The sequence below is a fragment of the Bos indicus genome, chromosome 3 (genome assembly GCF_029378745.1).
Source record: "Bos indicus isolate NIAB-ARS_2022 breed Sahiwal x Tharparkar chromosome 3, NIAB-ARS_B.indTharparkar_mat_pri_1.0, whole genome shotgun sequence".
Lineage (NCBI taxonomy): Eukaryota > Metazoa > Chordata > Mammalia > Artiodactyla > Bovidae > Bos > Bos indicus.
The window spans coordinates 58,433,858-58,454,968 of NC_091762.1; the positions used below are offsets into that span (position 1 = coordinate 58,433,858).

The 21,111-nt window shown below is 36.4% G+C and overlaps 1 protein-coding gene across 3 annotated transcripts in view; it reads left to right on the forward strand.

The window, feature by feature from the left end:
* COL24A1 (collagen type XXIV alpha 1 chain) overlaps window positions 1-21,111 on the forward strand; it is a 394,910-nt gene that overhangs the window by 207,918 nt on the left and 165,881 nt on the right. For all 3 annotated transcript variants that reach the window (XM_070786184.1, XM_070786183.1, XM_070786185.1), the window contains 2 exons: window positions 471-524; window positions 6,544-6,588. In XM_070786184.1, the coding sequence (XP_070642285.1) occupies window positions 471-524; window positions 6,544-6,588 (99 nt within the window). The remainder of the gene's footprint in view (window positions 1-470; window positions 525-6,543; window positions 6,589-21,111) is intronic.

The window sequence follows — 21,111 nt, forward strand, 5'->3', positions numbered from 1 at the left end:
CTGGAGTGGGTAGCCTTTCCCTTCTCCAGTGATCTTCCCAATCAGGAATTGATATTCCCAATGGGATTGAATCAGGTCTCCCATATTGTGGGCAGATTCTTTACCAGCTGAGCCCCCAAGGAAGCCCAGGAATACTGGAGTGGGTAGCCTATCCCTTCTCCAGTGGATCTTCCTGACCCAGGAATCAAACTGGGGTCTCCTGCATTGCAGGCAGATTCTTTACCAACTGAGCTATCAGGGAAGCCCTAAAGGCAAGTATATTTACTGCGTTCCTCAATCCTCAGTTCCTAGAACTGTGCATGGCAAGTAGACAGACAAGGTAGAAAGAATGGCTAAGTTTGATAAAATGCATTTATCAACTAATTTTGAAGTGTTTCATCTCATAGGATAGTCTGAATTTCATAAATTAGCAAACTTTCTGAAAGAAGAAGGATTAAACATATCTTTTTTTTTTCCTGTTCCCTCCTAAGGGAAAACCAGGTCCAAAGGGGTATGCCGGTGAACCAGGACCAGAAGGCTTGAAGGTAAAGCAACTGATTTTCTTACCAGTTACATAGTATAATTTACGAAAAGATAAATTTATGACTTTCAGAACAATATAAAATGAACACATATCAAAGATTTTATTCAATTCCCTTAATTGAGGGAACCAGTTGTATGTTAAAGCTGGTTCAAATAGCATTTGAAATACTGTATGTCTTTATATCTTTATCTGTATCTAGATATATGTCTGTAAATATCTATGACTATGTCTGTAATTAGATATGCATTTTAATAAAGAAATATTAAGATTGGTGGTTATATATAGGACAATAACGGGCTTCCTCAGTGGCCCGGTGGTAAAGAACCCATCTGCAAGGCAGGAGGAGCAGGAGATGCAGATTCTCTCCCTGGGTAGGGAAGATCCCCTGGAGGAGAGCATGGCAACCCACTCAAGTATTCTTGCCTGAAGAATCCCATGGACAGAGGATTCTGGCAGGCTACAGTCCACAGGGTCACAAAGAGTTGGACATGACTGAAGCGACTTAGCATGCACGCACATAGGATAGTAAACTATGACTTTAGGGGCTGTCTGTTCCACTGGTAGAAATCTACAAGTTAAAAATCTATAATGTTTAAATCTACATTTAAAAAATGTGTCTGTGTATCGTCACTAAGTCTGGGTCCTCTAACTGAAAATATACAGTGAGTCTAAGTACATACTCTGGATCATCATTCGGTATTTTTAAGATTTTATGACATTTAAAAAATGTACCACTGACCAACTTTTTTGCTTTGTGTTGAAGTTTTATGTGATTTTTAGTAACACCAACAAATATAAAGTAATGCAGTGGTTTTTTATGTATAGCATTAAGTAAGATCTGAAAGAAACTAACTTATGAGAACTGGTGATCAGTACAAATTTTAAATTTAATGAAAAATTGAATTGTATCACAGATTTACTGCTTAATTTCTTAAATCTGGAGTTCAGAGCTCATTATTTATATTAAATATATTATTTATATTAAACTCATTTTTATTATACTGGAGATTAAGGGACAAACAAACACTCTTTGTTTTTAATAGTAATATTATTATTAAGGCCAATAATAAATATGAGCTAAAATATTTTATAATGTGTCAGCATGTCTGGGAGTATCTGTACCTGACTCTCAAGTTACATAGAAAAACTCCCAGAAAATAGATGCATGGTATTTATAAATAGAAGTCTTAATTCTCTTTTACTGTAATTAATCCCTGTACTACCAAGCAACTAGAAAATTCACCATGAGCTACCATCCAGTCAAACTGGCAGGAAACTAATCTCAGTCATTACTGACATCCTGCCTCCTCCCTAGAGTTACATCAGCATCTGGGTGGCATCCGTGTTACCTAGGAAGTGAAGGAAGTTCTTTACTGTTCAATCTTCATACTTGTCCCTGAAATTTCTTCTTTGGAATATCATATAGCTATTTCCTAGACCTGGCATTCCCTTGGGGGAACCTGGAACTCTGGGGGAGCACTTTGGAGATTGTTAAGAGCCACCACCTTTCACAGAACCTTAGGATCTCTGTTCTCTCCATAGACCTGGAGGAATTATTCCTCTCTCTCTTTGCATCCTCAAAGACAACTCACCTCCTACATTCAGGCTGTCTGAAAACTCAAGCAGGAATGTAGGTAATCTGCAAGCAACTTTTGCTTTCTGCCTATTAACATAGACCTCCCTTAAGATTATGTATCACAAAGGGTTCATCTCCCTAATTGGAATTTGAGAGGACCATTAAGTAGGAGAAGTTTTTTAAAAAATTATATCTATATATGCATGCTATGCTATGCTATGCTAAGTCACTTCAGTCGTGTCCAACTCTGTGTGACCCAATAGACGGCAGCCCACCAGGCTCCCCTGTCCCTGGGATTCTCCAGGCAAGAACACTGGAGTGGGTTGCCATTTCCTTCTCCAGTGCATGAAAGTGAAAAGTGAAAGTGAAGTCACTCAGTCGTGTCGGACTCTTAGCGACCCCATGGACTGCAGCCTACCAGGCTCCTCCATCCATGGGATTTTCCTGGCAAGAGTACTAGAGTGGGGTGCCATTGCCTTCTCCATATATTGTATATATAAACATAAAATCAATTCCTGCCACAAATTTTTTATAAAACTGTCTAATGAACTATTTTTTTTTCTATTGGGATCATTTATTTTTAATTAATTTATTTTTTAATTGAAGGATAATTGCTTTACAGAATTTTGTTGTTTTCTGTCAAACCTCAACATGAATCAGCCATAGGTATACATATGTCCCCTCCCTCTTGAACCTCCTTCCCATTTCCCTCCCCCTCCCCGCCTTCTAGGTTGATATGGAGCTGCTGCTTGAGTTTTCTGAGACATGCAGCAAATTCCCATTGGCTATCTATTTTACATATGGTAATGTAAGTTTCCATGTTACTCTCTCCATACATCTCACCTTCTCCTCCCCACTCCTTGTGTTCATAAGTCTGTTCTCTTTGTCTGTTTCTCCATTCAGTTCAGTTCAGTTCAGTTCAGTTGCTCAGTTGTGTCCGACTCTTTGTGACCCCATGAATCGCAGCACACCAGGCCTCCCTTTCCATCACCAACTCCCAGAGTTCACCCAGACTCACGTCCATCGAGTCAGTGATGCCATCCAACCATCTCATCCTCTGTCGCCCCCTTCTCCTCCTGCCCCCAATCCCTCCCAGCATCAGAGTCTTTTCCAATGACTCAACTCTTCGCATGAGCTGGCCAAAGTACTGGAGTTTCAGCTTTAGCATCAGTCCTTTCAAAGAAATCCCAGGGCTGATCTCCTGCAGAATGGACTGGTTGGATCTCCTTGCAGTCCAAGGGACTCTCAAGAGTCTTCTCCAACACCACAGTTCAAGAGCATCAATTCTTCGGCACTCAGCCTTCTTCACAGTCCAACTCTCACATCCCTACATGACCACTGGAAAAACCATAGCCTTGACTAGACAGACCTTTGTTGGCAAAGTAATGTCTCTGCTTTTGAATATGCTATTTAGGTTGGTCATAACTTTCCTTCCAAGGAGTATGTGTCTTTTAATTTCATGGCTGCAATCACCATCTGCAATGATTTTGAAGCCCAAAAAAATAAAGTCTGACACTGTTTCCACGGTTTCCCCATCTATTTCCCATGAAGTGATGGGACCAGATGCCATGATCTTTGTTTTCTGAATGTTGAGCTTTAAGCCAACTTTTTCACTCTCCACTTTCTGCCCTGCAAATAAATTCTGTAACATCTTTCTAGATTCCATATATAAGCATTAGTATGTATTTATCTTTCTCTTTCTGACTTAACTTCACTCTGTATAATAGGCTCTAGGTTCATCCACCTCATTAGAACTGACTCAAATGCACACACATATACATACACACATATACATTGTGTATATAAATATAAATTCCTGCCACAAATTTTCTATAAAAGCTGTCTAATGAACTCTTAAAAACTAGGATTTTCAACATACTACTACAATGCTTTATTCAATGCTTTATTTATTTATACAATGCTTTATTTATTTACTATTTATCTAAATGTATATAGAAATAGAAAAGCAAGTTTTTGTAGTCTTTGAAAGCTTATTTCAAACTGATTACCTATATGAGTATTAGGTTTCAGTGCTGAAAATCAGCACCATCCAACAGAGTATAAAATATGAATTACAGATGTGGAGCCACAATAAAAAGGTGAAAAGAAATAGGAGAGATTAATTTTAGTAATATATTTTGTGTAACCCAAGATATAAAAATATTATCATTTCAACATGTTATCAGTATTAAAGTTATTAATGAGAGTTTTTTACAAAGTCTTTGAAATACAGTGTGTATATTATATTTACATCACACTTCAGTTTAGACCAGTTAATTTCAAGTGCTGAGTAGCTACATATCATGAGTAACTACAATATTGTTTGGTGAGTTTAACTGTCCCACACTGCATAATAATTATTACTTTTCAGATAGCGGGTAATAGTTTAATCTCCTATCTCTGGTATAAATAAAATGTGAGTTCTTGTCAGATTAATTATACATGGCACCCTAAACTACTTTTCACTAGTCTGTGCTTTTGTTCAGGCTTTCCTCATACCATTCCTCACCACTGAGAGTAATCCTTTCTCATGACCAGTGTAAAAGTCATCCAGGGCCCAACTCATATAGTTTGAAATACAGTTATGAAATACAGTTTCATAACTTATTATTTGAAGTGACTGACGTTTGGATTTTTATAAATTTATTTTTAATTGGAGGGTAATTGCTTACAATTTTGTGTTGATTTCTGCCATACAACAACATGAATCAGCCATAAATATGCATACGTCACTTATACATACATACATACATATATACATACATAAACATAAACCTCCCTCCCAACCCCACCCCTCCCACCTCTCTAGGTTATCACAGAACACTGAGTTGAGCTACCTGTGTTATCGAGCAGCTTCAGCTAGCTATCTGTTTGACATATAGTAAGGTATATATTTCAATGCTACTCTCTCAATTCCTCCCACCCTCTCCTTCCCCCACTGTGTCTACAGGTCTGTTCTCTATGTCTGCTTCTCTACTCTTGCCCTGTAGATAGGTTCATCAGTACCATTTTTCTACATTAAATATATATGTGTTAATATACACTATTTTTCTCTTTCTGACTTATTTCACTCTATTACAAGTTCTAGGTTCACCTGCCTCACTGGAACTGACTCAAATTTGTTCCTTTGTATGACTGAGTTATATTCAATTGTATATATGTGTAATACCACAACTTGTTTATCCATTCATCTGTCAATGGTTGAACATCTGGGTTGCTTCCATGTCCTAGCTATTGTAAATAGTGCTGCAATGAATATTGGGGTGTGTGTGTCTTTTTGAAATACAATTTTCTCAAGGCATATTCTCAGTTGTGAGACTGCTGGGTCATATGGTAATTTTATTGCTAGTATTTTAAGGAATCTCCATACTCTTCTCCATAGTGGCTATATCAGTTTACATTTCCATCAACAGTGTAAGAGGGTTCTCTTTTCTCCATTGTCCGTTTGTAGATTTTTTGATGATGTAGATTTTTGTAGATTTTTTGATGTTGGCTGTTCTGATCAGTGTGAGATGATTTTGATTTGCATTTCTTTAATAATGAAAGATTTTTTTCACAGGTTTATTGGCCACCTGTATGTCTTCTTTGGAGAAATGTCTGTTTAGGTCTTCTGCCCATTTTTTGATTGGGTCATTTGTTTTTCTGATAAGGTAGTATGGTATATGTACTGTATCTTACTTAACACTGCCAGCAGGCTATGGGACAGCAAAACCATAATTAGACACATTGGTATTTCTGTGGTGAAATGTAAGGATGTTCAAATTAATCAAACTAACTTTCTCTAACTTGGGTCAGGCAAAAAGCATTGCTACCAAATAAACACAGGTTAGGTCAAGTTTGCCACCAAGTGTGTTGTGAAAAACTTTGGATTTTCAGAGCTTTATGGATGGCAGAATTGTAGTTAAAGTTATGAACATGTGTTACTTCTGCAGTGAAGCCAGCTCTAGCTGCACCCACCCACAGGGTGCCTGCTCCTATGGACTCCTTTGCTACTTCCTGCGGGATGTGTTCTGTTTGCTTGTTCTGCTGAATGTCATGAGATACTATATCTACTGAAGCAAAGAGGGTCCCTGTGGGCAAGGGCTTGATTTTCACTCTTCTTACTATCTTCTACAGCACCTACCACTCTACCTTTTATAGAGTATACCTCAGTAGATATTTTATTTTTTTAATTTTATTTGTAAAAGTGTTTTAAAAGGGATTAAAATTCAGATATAGAAGAATGTAATTAAAGAAAACAGGTTACTAGTATTTGAATGAAAAGAGAGCAAAGACTATATCCCATACAAATACTGTACCAGCGTTTTGATAAACTGAAAGTTCCTTTGTTAATTTTATAGATTATAACTAGATAATTACAATAAAATGAAAACAGGAGCAATGTTGAAAGTATTCTTATTTGAAAATTAATGTTTTTTTTCAACTTTATATTCTTTATTAACAGGGAGAAGTAGGAGATCAAGGAAACATTGGGAAGATTGGTGAAACAGTAAGCTTATTTTATGCTCTTATTTTCACATTTTAAATCCTCTCATGAGTATTTGTAGGAATCATGTTAGCCATGATCTATGTTTATAAACTTCAGAATGCAAAATACTTATCCACTATAAATATAAAGTCAATTGTTATGTGGCAAAGAAAACCTACTGTACAAAAAAGAAATGAGAGAAAACACAGATACTATTTTCATCCAATATAAATTACATTTGTGATCTCAGGAACCTTTTTGTTTCTAATATTGGGTCTTTACCTTTAGTTCTGGTCATTTCAAGCTACATTTGACTGTAACATTTTTCATGATTAAAAAGCTACAAATTTTCAAGCCATTAAATATTATAATAGGTGGAAAATGTTTTCTTTATATTTGGAAGGTTGGCATTAACCATGAGATAATTCAATAATTTCTTTTCTCAAAAAGTTTAACTTGTTTAAATTAACATTATTATAGAAGTAGGCAAATCATGCTGTTTTTGAATCAGATACATTAGGGGTAATTTTTTTTTTTTTTGCTATGGGAAAAGCCAACTAATATTCCCTAAGAAATGAACCTACATAACATATAAAATGTTAAGTTAAATTAATAAGAAGCAAGTGAATTTATGTACAGTGTGTGCTGGGTTGTCACAAAGAAAGTGATATTGTTTAATATCAATATTTATTTAGTAGGTTAGATGAGCAAATACAATGTTCTGTAACCTATCTTACAACTTAAAGATAAATTTTTCTAAAAAATTGTTTTGTAAGCTTAAATAATTAAATATATTTTCTAGCCTGATAGTAAAACAACAATACATTTTGATACTCTTAATTTTTATCATGAATTATTATTAAAAATGAGATGATCACTTAGTTTTAAAAGATCATTGTTATACCACTTAATCTTGAGCTGCTAGAAGGTGAATATTTAGTTCCTTTTTTTAACCAAAAAGGGAAATTTCAATGGAGTATTTATGTCAATTCAATTATTTAAGGCTCCTCATCAAATATGGATGTGATTTGTATTTCCCTGTCATTCAGATTTTAAAAAATTCAATTTAAAGAAATGAAATTCTGCATTTCTGAGTGACAAATTGCATAAAAAATATATAAACTAGAACTTATAGCCAAACTTAAAATACCAATGAAAAACATATTTTCTTCAGATAACATGTATCAGACTTCTAAGTTTTATTTAGTTTAAAATGTTGGGCTGGTTCCACATAGTATAGAAACCTATCACCAGTGCTGTCCAAAGAGGAAATGGACTATCTTGGCAGGTGGTAGATTTCTGTTATTGGAGGGAAATTAACAATTGTGGATTATTCACTATGTGCCAGGGATAATGCTACGTGATATTTTATATTCTGGCATTCATTTAATTCTCAAACAATTTTTAAAGGCACATATTGTTATTCTGGTTTTTTAAATGAATAAACTGAAGCACAGTAAGTAATCTGTTCAAAGTTGTGTAGCTTATCAGTAGCTGAAGTAAGATTTAAACCCATAGCTCAAAATTCAAAGCTTTATACCTTGCTGGGGATTTTTTCCCCAGCTTTATTGAGGTTTAACTGACTAATGAAATTTAAGATATTTAAAGTGTATATAATGATTTAATATGCATATATGATGCAAAAAGATCCTCCCACTCCCATCAAGTTAGTTAACAAAGCTAGGGATATTTTAATGTTAGCTGAAAGCCACTTGGCCTAGATTTTATAGGGCAATTTAGGCATCAAATAAGTTATGAAACAAAAAGACCTTTCCAACTTTGAGATTCCTTCTTTTCATTATTCCAACTTTGAGATTCCATTTTCTCATTAAGGATGGGAGATAAAGTCTTTTGAAAACCTTTTGTGGCTATATTGAATTAACATATATAGGAGAAATTTCAATAACCTCAGATATGCAGATGACCCCACCCTTATGGCAGAAAGTGAAGAGGAGCTAAAAAGCCTCTTGATGAAAGTGAAAGAGGGGAGTGAAAAAATTGGCTTAAAGCTCAACATTCAGAAAACAAAGATCATGGCATCTGGTCCCATCACTTCATGGGAAATAGATGGGGAAACAGTGGAAACAGTATCAGACTTTATTTTGGGGGGCTCCAAAATCACTGCAGATGGTGATTGCAGCCATGAAATTAAAAGACACATACTCCTTGGAAGGAAAGTTATGACCAACCTAGACAGCATATTAAAAAGCAGAGATATTACTTTGCCAGCAAAGGCCCGTCTAGTCACGGCTATGGTTTTTCCAGTGGTCATGTATGGATGTGAGAGTTGGACTGTGAAGAAGGCTGAGCACCGAAGAATTGATGCTTTTGAGCTATGGTGTTGGAGAAGACTCTTGAGAGTCCCTTGGACTGCAAGGAGATCCAACCAGTCCCTTCTAAAGGAAATCAGTCCTGGGTGTTCATTGGAAGGACTGATGCTAAAGCTGAAACTCCAGTACTTTGGCCACCTCATGCAAAGAGTTGACTCATTGGAAAAGACTCTGATGCTGGGAGGGGTTGGGGGCAGGAGGAGAAGGGGTTGACAGAGGATGAGATGGCTGGATGGCATCACTGACTTGATGGACATAAGTTTGAGTGAACTCCGGGAGTTGGTGATGGACAGGGAGGCCTGGTGTGCTGCAATTCATGGGGTTGCAGAGTAGGACATGACTGAGCGACTGAACTGAACTGAGCTGATATTTAAAATGCCTAAAGAATTAATTATGGTTCTTGGTAATTCCCAACTTTAATTTTTTTGTATTAACTTCAAACTCTTAGAAATATAGTTCATCTAATCCAAAGTTCAGTAAAATTCTCAAGAGATATGGGAAAATACAGTTATACTTCACAATGTCAGTCTAGTAATTTGAGGATATCTAAGGAGAAGGCAGTGGCACCCCACTCCAGTACTCTTGCCTGGAAAATCCCATGGATGGAAGAGCCTGGCAGGCTGCAGTCCATGGGGTCGCTAAGAGTCTGACACGACTGAGCGACTTTACTTTCGCTTTTCACTTTCATGCATTGGAAAAGGAAATGGCACTCCACTCCAGTGTTCTTGCCTGTAGAATCCCACGGACGGGGGAGTCTGGTGGGCTACCATCTATGGGGTTGCACAGAGTCGGACACAACTGAAGCGACTTAGCAGCAGCAGCAGCAAGGTTAATTGTAATTGCATAGCTAATTACTTTTCCCAAACCTTCTGAATGGTCATTTAACCGGATCTCTTCCAGTTTTGTTTCTTGCTAGATTTATATAAATGAGAACCCAGTTTGTGATAGAGAGTGCCAGAGTAGTCGCATCTATATTACATGTCTGTGTATGTCTTACATTTATTTACTATAGGCAAAGAATTAATGTCTTTAGATATGCCCTAAATAAGTCTCTAATTTCAAAAGATACCTCCTTGTCCCCTGCATTCTAACTTTTTATTATGAATAAATCTGGAATTATCTCACCTTAATTGCTAGTTCTGTCTTTAACTCTCCAGGCTGAAAGTATTTGAAGAGCTACAGAAGGGAAGACAATATACTTTTTCAGTATTGGTCAAGAGAACAGAATTAAAATAGTATATAGTCTTTATAAGGGAACAGACATTATAAGACATAGGCATTATAAAGGAACAAACTTTCTTTGTAGACCAGAATATTTTAATAGGATTTCTAACACTCAGATTCTTCCATAGAGGGATTCAACATCTCATTCTTAGATTTGAATGATTCAGCAGATATTTATATTCAGGAATATTTATTGAACATTTGATCCCTGCCTTCACGAAATTTATAGTCTATTAGAGGTTAGACAGACATTAAAAATAATATCATAAAATTATATAATCATAACTGTGATACATTCTATAGAGGAACATTTTAAGGTATGTGACAGTTGCCAAATTTAGATCTGGGGATGAGAGAAGACTGTTTTGAGGAAATGCCATATAATCTGTGACCATAAAGAATGGTATGAGTTGGCTGTGGAAGAGTGGGGAGAAAAACTGTTCCTGGAATGTGCAATATAACATATTTCGCACACATATAATGCACTTAAAGCATTTAGCACAGAGCTGGTCACATAGTGAAAACGTGATAAAATGTTAGCTGTAATGGTTGTGGTGGTGGTTATTCTTATATTTATGGTTCTATGTGGGAAAGCATTTAACTTTTAAGGAACTGAAGAAAGCCAGTGTGGATAGACTTGGTGAGCCAAGGAAAAAGCAATATTAGCTGTAGCAGTGAGGGAGGCAGGAGCCAAGCACTCAGGGCTGTGTTTATTATTTTGGAATTGATCCTAAAGTAGATGGAAAATCATTGAAGTATTCTAAGTAAGCCAATGACTTGATTTAATTTGTTTTAAGATCCCTCTGTAGCTATGGATTGGGAAGTTGGAGCTTGGTTGTGAGGAGCAGAAGTGTAAGAGGGTAACCATTTAGAAAGCTGTTGCATTAGATTAGCTGAAAAAGAACAGTGATGGGCCAGATGATGGCAGTGGAGATAAGTGGATGTGTTTGAGATGTGTTTAAGGTGATATTTGGACAAAGGCTGCAGTAAAAAGGAATGATTCTGGTTAGTCTCCAGCATGTGATAGACTTTTGATAACTCAGCTATGATTCATCAGGAATATTCTGGAAGCATAAGGAATTAGTATATATGATGTCTAAAGATAATTCCAGTCCTAAGAATCTGACTCTTTTCTAAGAATTGTAATGTTTTCTATTCTTCCCTTACCTGCCAATTTGGCTTCTTTTCTCTGGCTGTCCTCCAGTTTCATTATGTCTTTCTGGAGTTGAAACAAATAGAACTAAACTAAATATTTTAGTCAGTGGCTCTACAACCTTCTTTACGAGTGGGATAGCTTCTTATTTTTTCTTTATTGTTGATGATACTATGTGGGCATTTTTCAAAAACAGGAAACTAGTTTGTCTTTGGAAAATGATCAGCAGTCACTCTCAAGATCTTTTTCTAGTTTGTTATTTTAAAGATAGAATTTGGAATTTTTTTCATAAAGTGACCTTGATTACATTAAATTTACATGCCATTTTTCTGCCCACTTGAAGAGCTTCTCATGGTTGTCCTATAGGCTGACCACAGACACTCTTTATATGTCTTAAAATCCAATGATTTTATTTCACCTCATTTACTCTTTTTATTGATTTCAGTAATATTTCATAAGCAATCTACTGTGTCCTCTATGTTTTTCTGCCTGTCCTCTAGTGTGGTAGTGTTTAATAGTAAATGAATGATGAACAGAAAGGAAGAGAAAAGGCCATGGATAATCCTCAAAATCAGGTTCTCATTCTAAAACCTTTAGAATCATAGAACTTCTGATGGCTGATTCTAAGGTAGATTATAACTAATTCATTCAAGTCCAAGTAGAGGTGGAGTCAGAGGAAGAAATGAAAAATCTATTTTTTGAAGGCCTATTATCTCATTTAATCTTAAAACAATCCTTGTAAGATAAATCTTGTTGCCATTCTTTAAGCGAGGAAACTGAAACTTTTTGAAGTTATCTGATATGTAAGCAAATGTGAATTTTCTAATTCCAGTTCTAAAGTTCTTTCCTCTGTGTCAAGCAATCATCAGTTTGTCCTGTTTTCAAATGGAACCTCGAAGTGCATCCCTTGTGAATCAGTGCTTAGAAAAGCTGAGAAAAGGACAACATAAAATTTTACTATGTAATCTCATAGGCCAAGCTGGCAAATAAAGTATTATCAAATACTACGGATTTCGGAGAAGTACTGACATGTAATTTAATGTATTTACAATGGAATTATTAAAGATTTGAAGGATCTGGAAGAAAATATTTTAGAAGTCCTCAACACAAAATCTCATTTGATATAGTGGTTAGTTTTTCTGCTTTCTGGTAGCATTACTATAAAATTATTATCAGACTTAATACAAGTTGATTTTACTTGATGAGTTCCATTCTTTCTTTCATTAAGAAGAAAATGGTAGCTTTATATGGACACGGTGTGTGCTCAGTCATGCCTTCGCAACGCTATGGACTGAACATAAATCATAAAAAGTGACTCATATTTCCCTGAGGAAAAGTGCCAGAGCTGATGGCACCATTTAGTCAAGAAAGAACAAAGTAAAATTCTATTATTTAATAATTGCCCTTCTGTAGGGCCTCTGTTGGAGAAGGCAATGGCACCCCACTCCAGTACTCTTGCCTGGAAAATCCCATGGACGGAGGAGCCTGGTGGGCTGCCGTCCACGGGGTCGCACAGAGTCAGACACGACTGAAGCGACTTAGCAGCAGCAGCAGCAGGGCCTCTGTAAACTCAATGTGTTTATCTTAAAAAATGTCATCTACTCCCTTCTGCTTTCAAGCTGCACATACCTGTAGCACAACTGCAAACCTGTGTATATCTCCTGCATCACAGGGTATGGTAATTTTTCTCAGAGAATGGAAAATTATATGAAATATCTATCTATGACACATCCCATCACAAGAAGGATGATTACCTGAATATGATAAAAATAGCTACAATTTATTCAAAATTTATGATTTGCCATACATTATACCTTTTAATCCTTACAAGACCCTGGGAAATAATTATTCCTTTTTTGTACAAAATAAAACTTTTATTTCAAAGAAGTTAAACTTGTCCAAGGTCAGATAGCAAAGTAGCAGACCTGAGATTGCAGAGAAGTGATGACTAACTTCTCCACATCATCCTGCTTCCCCAAGGTGAAGATTCTAATTGTCTTTCTAATGAATACATCCTGTTATTACAGTTTGAAGCTGAAAAGTATGGGGTACCAAGAACCATATTGTGACTTGACTAGTGTCTCAAAGACATGGATACGTTAAAATTTTTATGACATTTATCATCTATGAAATGTTTTAATAGCATCACTTACTTATTAAGTGAATTAATTTCACTATACCATTAAGTCTGTGAAAGCGTTCAGTTCAGTTCAGTCGCTCAGTTGTGTCCGACTCTTTGTGATCCCATGAATCACAGCACGCCAGGCCTCCCTGTCCATCACCAACTCCCGGCATTCACTCAGACTCATATCCATTGAGTCGGTGATGCCATCCAGCCATTTCATCCTCTGTCATCCCCTTCTCCTGCCCAAAATCCCTCCCAGCATCAGTCTTTTCCAAGGAGTCAACTCTTCACATGAGGTGGCCAAAGTACTGGAGTTTCAGCTTTAGCATCAGTCCTTCCAAAGAACATCCAGGACTGATCTCCTTTAAAATGGACTGGTTAGATCTCCTTGCAGTCCAAGGGACTCTCAAGAGTCTTCTCCAACACCACAGTTCAAAAGCATCAATTCTTCGGCGTTCAGCTTTCTTCACAGTCCAACTTTCACATCCACACATGACCATTGGAAAAACCATAGCCTTGACTAGATGGACCTTTGTTGGCAAAGTAATGTCTCTGCTTTTTAATATGCTATCTAGGTTGGTCATAACTTTCATGGCTGCAATCACCATCCACAGTGTTTTTGGAGCCCCCCAAAAATAAAATCTGACACTGTTTCCACAGTTTCCCCATCTATTTCCCATGAAGTGATAGGACCAGATGCCATGATCTTCTTTTTCTGGATGTTGAGCTTTAAGCCAACTTTATCACTCTCCTCTTTCCTTTCATCAAGAGGCTTTTTAGTTCCTCTTCACTTTCTGCCATAAGGGTGGTGTCATCTGCATATCTGAGGTAGTTGATATTTCTCCTGGCAATCTTGATTCCAATTTGTGCTTCGTGAAAGTGTAGAAAAGTAGAAAAAAGTATAAGTCAGTGAAATTAAAAAAGAAGAAACATGAAAGAGTGTGGATATATTAGTGGATATGAACAGAGAAGATACAGAAAGTTATAATTTCAGATCAATTAAAGGGAAGTGAATGAAAATAAACACTTCTACTAACCCTGACATTCTCTAAAAACCAGGTGCAGGTAATTCCAAGTTGAACTATTACTTTAGAAATTAGATGTCAGTAGCTTTTAAATCTCAAACATCAGAAATTTAAAAAACTGGAGTCAATAAATTTCTAGGAACAGTTGAAAGTGAAAGTGAAAGTGAAGTCACTCAGTCGTGTCTGACTCTTTGCCACCCCATGGACTGTAGCTTACCAGGCTCCTCTGTCCATGGGATTTTCCAGGCAAGAATACTGGGGTGGGTTGCAGTTTCCTTCTCCAGGAGATCTTCCTGACCCAGGGATTGAACCTGGGTCTCCCGCATTGTAGGCAGACGCTTTACCATGTGAGCCACCAGGGAACAGTTGCCACTAAGTGGCTTCAGTCGTGTCTGACTCTGTGCGACCCCATGGACTGGAGCCTACCAGGCTCCTCCGCCCATGGGATTTTCCAGGCAAGAGTACTGGAGTGGGTTGCCATTGCCTTCTCCAGGAGATCTTCCCGACCCAGGGATTGAACCTGGTTCTCCCGCATTGTAGGCAGACACTTTACCGTGTGAGCCACCAGGGAACAGTTGAGGTGCTTACAAAGGTAGAAGGATTTTGAGTTTTTGTGACTACAAAGTATGTTATTTTCTTGACTTTTATGACATCTCATTGTACAAAGCAAATACTAGGAAAATATCAAGTACTATATTAGATGTAGAACTTTTTTCTACAGCTATGAAAGTTAAAACGTATGGGAAAAATGAAGACTATAGAAGATCATTCATATCACAAAACCAAATGTCATAAGGGGTACACCAAGATTAAATCACATGTAAGTGGTTATTAAGGATAAACCAACAAAAATATTTTAAAAATTCACATGATTATAACATAAAAGCTTAAATGCCAAAGTTTCTATCTATGGTGAAATGAATGATACACATGATCTGTGTTACAAGCTAAAAACACAGAAGTTAGTGAAAGCCAAGAATATAAGGGTTTGTGTACTTAATTTTATATTATGTATATTTTTCTTTTATCCTTATTAAATATACATTAAGTGACTATTAAAAAGTAAAATCTTCTGAGAAAAGGAATAAGATCCAACATATATGGAGTAATATAGGGAACAAAGTATTTATCATGCATATTCTATTAAAAGTAATAAACAAGAGTACTCTTCTTAGTCTAATAAAGTTTCTCAGATTGCCCAAATTAGGACTCATATAAGAGAGAAATTTAAATGGGACTTTGTGCCTTCAAATACAAACAAAAGTGTCACTCATTTTCAGATGTAAACGTTCAGTGTGTATATTGCCTGGGGCACTAAGCCTAATAGCCTTCTAAGAAAATATAAACTTGATAACTTTACTTATTTTGGAATTGATTTAAAAAAAAAAAAAAGCATTTTTTGGTTTCCTTTGGCTTTCAAGGATTTACTCCTAAGGAATTTTTGTTTAAAACGCTTAAAATATAATTTTGTATTTGAATCTGGGACAGGAAGATTCAGAATTCTAATAGGTTTAAAAACTAATATCCTATGATTTGAAGGAAATTAGTTGTCTACAAATATGTGTAACTCACATGTTCATCATGTACTGTGTTTAAGAAGGATATTGTGATTTCTTACAGCCCCCCAAAAATGAAAGACACTAGTAAACTTTCACTTATTCTATCATTAAAAAATACTTATTGAACACTTCCTGTGTGCTAGATATACAACTAAATAAGACTTGATATTTAAGTGATTTAAATTCTAGAAAGTGAGTAAAGAATTCTACACACAGTTGCACCCAAATGCTAGTTCTGTTATGTAAGATACTCTAAGACAGGGAAGTAAAACTTGTATGACAACTATCATAAAGATATATACGTTGATAGAGAAAATATGGCTTTGTTTGACTAAAATTATGTTCCTATTCTTTTAGATAGGGATACCGTAATAAAGTGGTAATCACCGGTTTTGAAGAAATGGCAACTCTAAATTTTTATATAGAAGGCATCTGGAGGTGGTACTTTGGTTGGAAGAGGGACTTCCCTTGGATCTGTGTTTACGTAGAAACTACACTGTTTTCTTAGTAGTGCACTATCTACTTTTTATTTAGACATTAATGCATAAAAATAGCAAAGATATCTAGTGATATTTTTATGCTCAGGATTTATAAGATGGATAATACCCCAATCTTATTTCAAAAAATAGGATGGACTAATGGAAGTAGTGATAGAGACCAGAGTTAAGGTACTGCCACTCCTAGAGAAGGTAGATGCAGAATTATAATCTGAGAATAAGTCTAGTAAAAAGTCTTTGTGGTTCTGATTTTTAAAAAAGTAAGGTCTACATAATCGGTATAACTACATTTTCAAATTTAAGGTTAAAATTTATCCTAGAACAAGAATCAGAAACTTTTCTATAAAAGACCAGACCAAATATTATCTATGTTAGGCTTGGGATCATACAGTTTCTGTCACCATGTTTCAAGTCTGCTTTTGGAGTGCAAAAGCAGTCATCAGTTCAATTCAGTTCAGTCACTCAGTCATGTCTGACTCATTGGGACCCCATGAACATAGCACGCCAGGCCTCCCTGTCTATCACCAACTCCCGGAGTTCACCCAAATCCATGTCCATTGAGTTGGTGATGCCATCCAACCATCACATCCTCTGTCGTTCCCTTCTCCTCCTGCCCTCAACCTTTCCCAGCATCAGGGTCTTTTCAAGTAAGTCAGCTCTTCGCATCAGGTGGTCAAAGTATTGAAGTTTCAGCTTCAGCATCAGTCCTTCCAATGAACACCCAGGACTGATCTCCTTTAGGATTGACTGGTTGGATCTCCTTGCATTCCAAGGGACTCCCAAGAGTCTTCTCCAACCCCACAGTTAAAAAGCATCAATTCTTCGGCGCTCAGCCCTCTTTATAGTCCAACTCTCACATCCATACATGACTACTGGAAAAACCATAGCCTTGACTAGACGGACCTTTGTTGACAAAGTAATGTCTCTGTTTTTGAATATGCTGTCTAGGTTGGTCATAACTTTCCTTCCAGGGAGTATGTGTCTTTTAATTTCATGGCTGCAATCACCCACCATCTACAGTGATTTTGGAGCTTAGAAAAATATAGTCAGCCACTGTTTCCACTGTTTCCCCATCTATTTGCCATGAAGTGATGGGACCAGATGCCATGATCTTCGTTTTCTGCATGTTGAGCTTTAAGCCAAGTTTTTCACTCTCCACTTTCACTTCCAGTAAGAGGCTCTTTAGTTCCTCTTCACTTTCTGCCATAAGGGTGGTGTCATCTGCATATCAGAGGTTATTGATATTTCTCCTGGCAAACTTGATTCCAGCTTGTGCTTCTTCCAGTCCAGCATTTCTCATGATGTACTCTGCATATAAGTTAAATAAGCGGGGTGACAATATACAGCCTTAATGTACTCCTTTTCCTATTTGGAACCAGTCTGTTGTTCCATGTCCAGTTCTAACTGTTGCTTCCTGACCCGCATACAGGTTTCTCAAGAGGCAGGTCAGGTGGTTTGGTATTCCCAGCTCTTTCAGAATTTTCCAGTTTATTGTGATCCACACAGTCAAAGGCTTTGGCATAGTCAATAAAGCAGAAATAGATGTTTTTCTGGAACTCTCTTGCTTTTTCGATGATCCAGCGGATGTTGGCAATTTGATCTCTGATTCCTCTGCCTTTTCTAAAACCAGCTTGAACATCTGGAAGTTCATGGTTCACATATTGCTGAAGCCTGGCTTGGAGAATTTTAAGCATTACATTACTAGTGTGTGAGATGAGTGCAGTTGTGCAGTAGTTTGAGCGTTCTTTGGGATTGGAATGAAAACTGACCTTTTCTAGTTTTGTGGCCACTGCTGAGTTTTCCAAATTTGCTGTTATAGACCACAAGTAAATGAATGAGTCTGGCTTTGTTCCGAATAAAACTTTATATGCAAAAACAGACAGTAGTCAGGATTTGGCTGACAAGTTTTTTTTTTTTTTTTTCTTCCAATTTTATTTTATTTTTAAACTTTACATAATTGTATTAGTTTTGCCAAATATCAAAATGAATCCTCCACAGGTATACATGCGCTCCCCATCCCGAACCCTCCTCCCTCCTCCCTCCCCATACCATCCCTCCGGGCCGTCCCAGTGCACCAGCCCCAAGCATCCAGCATCATGCATCGAACCTGGACTGGCAACTCGCCTCCCACATGATATTCTATATGTTTCATTGCCATTCTCCCAAATCTTCCCACCCTCTCCCTCTCCCACAGAGTCCATAAGACTGTTCTATACATCAGTGTCTCTTTAGCTGTCTCGTACACCAGGTTATTGTTACCATCTTTCTAAATTCCATATATATGCGTTAGTATACTGTATTTATGTTTTTCCTTCTGGCTTACTTCACTCTGTACAATAGGCTCCAGTTTCATCCACCTCATTAGAACTGATTCAAATGTATTCTTTTTAATGGCTGAGTAATACAAGTTTTAATTGCCCTTTCCTTTTCTAGAATTTTATTTGGAATATATCAGTTTGATTATATCAATCTGCCATATGCAATTCTGCTTTATTAGTCATTTATTCTTAAACAAACAAAAAAAAATCACTAAACACATATGTGTTTTCAAATTAGAAAACATATTCAGATTGCTCTCAGGCACTGATTTTGTATATTATGTGTGAACATAGTGAATTAATTTGCATTTATACAGAGCACATGTACATCCAAAGTAACCTACTGAGATTTATAGTTTGTTTTCCTTAACAGATGCTTAAAGAATCTTAAAAGGAAATATTTTCTAAGAACAATGAAATCTATTCTTTATATGCACATGTTCACTAGAAACATTTTTCTGAAATTATCCATTGTTTTTTGAAGTCCTGTTTTAAGGGTCAAAGGATTTCCACATATTAAGTTTTCATGAGTTTTTCTTTCATTACTTTGGAAAAAATTCCAAGGGAATGTCATTAAACCTGTAATCCCCATTAGAATGAGATTTTTCATTTTCACTCTATATTCTGTTTTTGAAACATCTTTCTTTTTTCCATCAATTCAACATGGCAGCCTAATGGACAGTATCACAGCATTTTTGCTCATAAATATGTATGGAACCTTTAATGCTCTTTTTTTTTTTTTTTACTATAGGAAAAATAAGTGAAATCTGGATTTTATTCCAACCATAAATACAGCCAGCTTTGTGTTTTATAGAAAACTTTGTGTAAGACTATAACCTTTCATTTCTTCAGTTTCAGATACCAAGATACATGCTAAGATATAGAGCTCAGTTTCGGGGGGAGGGTTCTAATTAATGGTTTTGGAAAAACTGTGTGACAAAATCTATATTTTTCTGGTATAGTCACTAAAATCAGGAAAGACCTAGATAATGCAAGCTTCTCCAGAAATACCAGGGGGACAGAACAGAGCAGATTATAATGGGGAGCAGGGTGGGCAGGAATCAGTCTATAAAAGGCCTAAGAATGTAGGCTGTAAGAATTTCTCACCCTGACTTTAAAAACCTCCCACAGTGTATACCTCACTTAACTTTATCATTTTTTCTCACACTTCCCAACTTACTAGGCCAAACCAGGGCATTCAACAAACCTTAAATGTAACCCTCTTATTTACGGCATTGTTTCTATCACCTCTGAAGACCATCACTTTCCTACTCCTATTGTCGGCCTAACATCAACTTCCGAGACCCATCTTAAATCATCTGCTCAAGCTTGAAGTCTTTCCTGCTCTCCCTATCCAGTTAAATTCAATTGCTTCCTCTGTTAAGCCTTTATCTTCAGAATTGTGGTTCTTAATTTATTGCTTCATACCATATTTATTTTTTTATTTGAACTATCTCAACAGAAAACTGTCTCACACAGCAATAAGTAAATGCCTTTTATAGTATATATTTTCAATAAGTATATGTTATATATGATGAACTGAGATAAAGTAAGAAAAGGTAATTACTTTTTGCTACTGTTTCCTAAAAGGACTTTAATGTGCTTAAGCTAATTCAGAAAATATGACATATTCTTGTAAGATAGTCTGAATATGGAAGGACATGTCATTGGGAACAGCATGAACACAAAATATATGGAGGCATGAAGATTGGGAGTGTTTTTAGAACTGTATCATAAGCGGTTCAGAACGGCTAGAAGGAGGTAAAGCAGAGTATGTAACAGCTCATCTGGCTCTTGTTACTTCCTATAATGTCCTTCCTATCTTTTCTGGATTATAAATACTACCTACTCTTCTTCCACAAGTCAGCCCAAGTATCACTTCCTTTAAACCCGATCTTGGATCCCTTCTTTCGCATTTGTAAAACTTAAGTGAGATATCTTTTTATGTTTATTGTCAGGGTTGGAAACTAACTGCCTAAGATGAACTATGCTCACAGGAGGTGTTTAATAAATGGCAATGGTTGTATTAGTTGTTGTTATTGTTGTATAAACAGAAGGATAACAAGCAAGTTCTATTTTTTAAAATAAAGTGAGATCTATGAGAAGTCACCATGTTTACTTTCTAGAGCTGTTGTCAGTAAATAGTTTCTCTGGTTATACTGAAGCTCCAGAATGCTAGACATACCCTTCTCACTATGAAATAAAAATACTCTAGTTTTTTTTTTTTATTACATCTTTCTCACCTGTTCAAAAGATTTAAAATACCTAGAGTTTTTTCTCTTCTTTTTTTAAATTTTAGTTGGAGGAAAATTG